The sequence below is a fragment of the Ammodytes marinus genome (assembly GCF_949987685.1).
Source record: "Ammodytes marinus genome assembly, chromosome: 23".
Lineage (NCBI taxonomy): Eukaryota > Metazoa > Chordata > Actinopteri > Uranoscopiformes > Ammodytidae > Ammodytes > Ammodytes marinus.
The window spans coordinates 5,210,328-5,215,624 of NC_137227.1; the positions used below are offsets into that span (position 1 = coordinate 5,210,328).

The 5,297-nt window shown below is 45.5% G+C and overlaps 1 protein-coding gene across 1 annotated transcript in view; it reads left to right on the forward strand.

Moving 5' to 3' along the window:
- Positions 1 to 5,297, forward strand: part of znf16l (zinc finger protein 16 like) — a 5,349-nt gene extending 52 nt beyond the window's left edge. Inside the window, exons 1-3 of the mRNA XM_080052047.1 lie at positions 1 to 799; positions 1,551 to 1,754; positions 2,159 to 5,297. The exon at positions 1 to 799 is cut by the window's left edge and continues 52 nt beyond it. Of these exons, the coding sequence (XP_079908173.1) occupies positions 37 to 799; positions 1,551 to 1,754; positions 2,159 to 2,841 (1,650 nt within the window). The 5' untranslated portion in view covers positions 1 to 36 and the 3' untranslated portion in view covers positions 2,842 to 5,297. The remainder of the gene's footprint in view (positions 800 to 1,550; positions 1,755 to 2,158) is intronic.

A 5,297-nucleotide genomic window follows, 5' to 3' on the forward strand; every position in this document is an offset into this window, starting at 1 on the left:
TCTCCCGAAAACACTGCTCCTAGCTCAGTGAATCTAATGAGTCGCAAAAGAACCCACTGTTTCGCTGAAACCAGCCTGTCTCCTCCCGAACTCCACGCCGCCTTCATGGAGCCTCCCGGCGGGTCAGCGAGCCGATCCGATGCCGAGGATTTCCTGGAGCTGGAGCCCGACGAGGAGCTACTCTGCTCGGTCAGCGACATCACCGAACACCTCGGCAGAAACATCACCATGGTGCTCGAGACGGCGCTGTCTGAGATCCGCAAAATGGTCAGCATCCGTATACGAGTCCTGAAAATGGAGCTACGCGAGAAAAGCGACGAAATCCAAGTGTTAAAGGCGAGACTGGGTGATTCTCCCCAGACTAGGGACGCTACTAGCGAGGCGTTCCCCGGGGTTAACACCGCCATGGAGCCGTCTGCAGTGGCTGGCCTCAAGAAACCCGACAAACCAAACGGCGTCGACCCCAAGAGAGCCAAAGTTGTCTGTTTGCCAGGTGTGAAAAAGGAGAATATAGACTCGATCTGCGACTATCTCATGAAAGACAAGAACTTGAAGGGGTGTGGTGAGATGGACGGAGATCAGAGCAGCCAAGCCAGCGGCGAGAGGGAGCCTCGCCAAGAGACGGACCCGCATTCCCTCAACCTGTGGCCGGACGGTGCGATGGCTGGCCCCGGGCCTGGGGCCCACGGAGACTCGGTGCCCACCGCAGATGACATCTTCAATATGCTCCCTTCTGGCAGCAAGAGGATGTATGACTACGAATGGATCCCTCCAATGGATTATTCTTCAGACCTGAAAGGTAAGCATAGCCTGCCTCCAAAATCACATATTTTCTCTTCTTACTATAGGCTACTACATAGGCTACTAAACTTTAAGCATGCTGGTTTCCATACTACAGCATGCAATTGGATGTATTGGGGCATCTGGTTGTTTTTGGCATACTGCATTTGACATGCATGCATTCAGATACCCTAGGTTTTTTTCTAGAATACTAAATAGTATGGTAGGATAGGATGGATAGTGTAACACAGGGACACATACCCAATGACGGTCTGCTGAGTAACTGAGCTGACGTTCATCTGGGTGATGACATGTAGGCTACTCAGTAACCTACATGCCATCACAGGTCTTAACCTCTACTGTATTGTCTTTGGAAAAGTGTTGCCTAATCTTCGCTGTGAACTCTCTTAGCCCCAAGCAGAAGCCCAAGATGCCAGCCACGTACTGTCATACTAGGTTTGAGGAGTGTTCAAAAGAATCCATAAAGTTAGCAGGTTATCGTTGTAACAGAGTGTTCTGGTTTTTGCCTAACGGTAGCCTATAGTAATGAAATATTAAACGGAGCACAGGTAAGTTGCAACTGGGAACAACAGCTTGTTATACTTTATACGTTGTTTGGGTGGGCATGCAAACTGTCAGCACTGCAAAATCAACACTTGCTCATTAGCTTTACGGACACCTACCGGTGCCCCATATCATATCTCACATAGCTCTGACACTCATTACAATTACACCAGAGATCTATTTTTATGGTATAATATTTGTTGCAGTCATGAAGGAGGCGGAGTGTGAGATCCCCCTGGCCGCTGAGACAGAGGAGGAGGATGATGATGATGAAGATGAGTCATCGAGGAGGGAGGGGGTTGAGCTAGCCAAGGCCCAGGCCTTACTCACTCACGTCCAGCCCTCTGAGTACAACATGGAGCACAAGAACTCTGCAGGGAAGGGAGGGAGTTCCCTGGATGGCAACACAGGTGGGTCATAATGGGGAGCAGGGAAACGGTGAACTTGTGAAGATGGCTGTGCTATTTTAGACTAGTTTAGTCGAGGAGCATTGGTTTTATCATATGCCATGACAACTCATTTAGTTCTCATTTCAAAATATGTTTTACATGTTTTTATGAGTGATATATTGTCCAATAATTTTTTAGCATTAAACATGTTAAAATAACTTGTTTTACCAGTCAATTGGAAACAAATTTTGATAAAGAATAGATTGCTATAGTTTCATAAAGGAAACCTGCCATCTAGTGACTCTGTTTAGTAACTGCAGTGTACACTGTTAACAGGCTGTGGAGATGTCCTGCAATATTTGTCCTGTTGACGCTATGCACCAAGATTGCATTTAATGGGCTTTTTTTTTTGTTTTGTCTTGAAGGCAAGCAGTTACCCGGCCATACCTACATCTGCTCCCTGTGTGGAACCTTCTGCCCCGACTCTTTGTTCCTAGAGGAACATGTCAAACTGATACACCCAGATGCTGCCGATGCCCAGGCCCTCCAGGCCTTGCCATCCAACCCTGCTGCTGCGCCCGCCATGGGAGATGATGACGGCAGTGGAGACTCTGGGAGGGACAGAGGTGGGCCGGATGAGCTCAGCCCAGGAGCAGCGGCCGTGAAGAAGGAGATTAAGATCGAGGGGGGTTACGAATGCGGGGACTGTGGCCGCCAATTCAACTACCTTGGCAACCTGCGGCAGCACCAGCGTATCCACACCGGAGAGAAGCCCTTCGTGTGTCCGGATTGCGGGGAGAGGTTCCGCCACGCGGCCCGCTTAAAGAGCCACAGGCTGGTGCACAGCGGGGCCCAGAGCCCCTTCCCTTGCCCCCAGTGTGATAAAGGTTTTTCAGTGCTCTCAGGGCTGAAGAGACACCAACGGGTGCACACAGGCGAAAGCCCATACTCCTGTTCACAGTGCGGCCGCTGCTTTAAGGAGCTGGGGAACCTGTACACCCACCAGAGGATCCACAGCGGGGCCACGCCCTACTGCTGCCAGCAGTGTGGACGCAGCTTCCGCCATCTTGGAACCTACAAGAGCCACCGCTGCACCCCACACCAGTAACCAGCGGCAAACATTTCTGACACCAAGAAATGTAAAGTGTATGTCCAAGGTGGGACACAGTGATGACTGATTAGTGTCCTCATTATCTATTTCTTTGTTGACACTGGGGGAGGTGCAGGTCATGTGGGGAGAACAGGGCGGGCATCCTGAGATGCAGCCTTTGCTTTCATATTGTGTCATGGCATTTTCCCCATGTGTCAGACATCAAGCTGTATAGATGATCTTTTTATAACCACCTGCAGGTGGAATAACCAAGTTGGGTGGCATAAATATGTTCTATTCATAAACATACAGGATGGGTTGTCTGAGCTCAGCTAGACGGCAGCCATCTTGCTTGGCACCCACATGACACCTCCTGTATAGATGATCTTCATCAGCAGATGAACAGCAGTTTGAAAAAAAAATTCAGCTCAATGTCTTCATCGACTACATCATCATCATTTATCATGGAATTAAAGATGTTCAAACTGTCCATTTCTCTCGGGACATGTGGGACTCAGTTCTCTTAAATGATGAGCCTGGTCGTTTATTCTTGACTTTTGAAATGACAGAAAACATCCATCCTTGGCTATAGATCAAACACTATTCCACTGATGGAGGTATGGTTAAAAGCTAGTTGACGTAAGGCGATATTGTTCTTGTTAAAAATCTAATCGGGGCCATCTGGTACCGTATGGAGCATGTAAAAAGTGTTTTTAGGTCAAGTCAAAGTTATCATTGAGGGAGGTGGATCCAGGCAAAGAGCATTCACCTTTGACTGAATGTCATCAGTGCAGAGCCTCATCAAATGACTATACCAGCTGTGTAACGTGTGTGGCGCTATAATTAACATTGTACTCACTTTGGAGTATTCTCATCCAGTTCTAATAATAAAGCACTTAAGTCCAGTTGGGCAAGAATTGACAAGCAGCCAGACGATCCAACATACCGTTTTGCCAGTCGGGACCTATCCAGTCAACCACTGACCATTAAAGGTGCAGTGTGTAATATTGGAATAATTAGTGGCATCAAGTGTTGAAAGTTCTATATTGCAACGCTCTCTTGGTAACCCCTCCCTTTCGCATAATAACAGAAGCTAGATACTAAAGATGGCATCATCCACCACTGCCTCAAGTTTTCCCACAATATCGAGTGATGAAGTGAAGATTTATTTAGTTATTTATTTTATAGTACTTCTTCGTCTTCCGGCATTTCCCCAGGACATACACTATATATAAAAACGTGTATGGCCGTTAAGTTTGTCCATTCTGTGGTACTGTAGAAACATGGCGGTGCAACATGGCAGCCTTCGTGAAGGGTGCCCCACTCCTATCTAGTTATAAAAAGCTCCCTCTAAGGTAATAAAAGAAACAACTTTTTTTTAAGCGATAATACAAAAATTTAAATATACTTATGAATGTTATATTCCATTTCTACCAAGTATGTTATGAAAAAAAACAAATTCTACACACTGTACCTTTAACTTTAGCCAGAACACAAAACAGAGTCATCTGGCAGGGTGCTGTGTTGGCTAATGGCCTCCATGCAATCTCACATTCCTGGTAGATTATTTTGTAACAAGCACCATATTCCTGCCTTTTCCATTATGAGAATCGTTGAGAGACGGATCATATAGTTAATGGGATGATTTTGTGTTGTTAAATCCTGTTTTTAATGATCATAAACTGACGTGCAGTGCTTGGTTTAGAGGCATTGGTTAAATCTTTTACTCTTGTACTTTTTTTCTCCATTTTATGCTGCTTTATAATTTTACTTCATTAAAATTTTAAAGCCTATATTTTTATGTTTTAAAACAGGATTTGACAAGTGACTAGTTTCTTGCCGGTTCAGATGATTTGTAAGTGGTATTTCTTGGAGTACACACAACTTGAGTTTTTCTTCCACAACTGCTGAAAAAGCCTTCCCATTCACTGATCTTTTTTACTCAGTCTTGTGTGTGTGGCCCCTTGCATTGTTTTAAGGCAGGGCTGAGTTTGGTCTGAAGAACACGCCCTGGATGGATTCCTTAACCAAGCATTGGGACACAACTGCCCACATGTGGACTGCCTGCGGTACTACAACCAAAAGGGTTTTTTATGGGTTATACTGACTGACTGTCTTTTATGATGTCACTGCTTGGTGACGGGTGAAAATGGTAAATAGCTACATTTATATAGGAAAAAAAGCTTTGTCGCTCATTCACCCATTCACCAAAATTACCTTAATGGCAGCAAGCCACGACAATTAGTAGCAGTATTTGGATCAACATGTAGACAGGAGAAGGTTGGGAACATATTGCCCTGCCTCCCCAGCACCTGCTGCCCTACAAGGGTTTATCATAATTTTAAACTGTGTCATTTCATGTTAAACACCATGTATTGTGTGCTTTCTACATTTGACTGACAAAAGCTTGACATTTTAACATCCCATGAATGCTCAATTGATCCAATTCAATGAAAGCCAATTAAAAAACATTG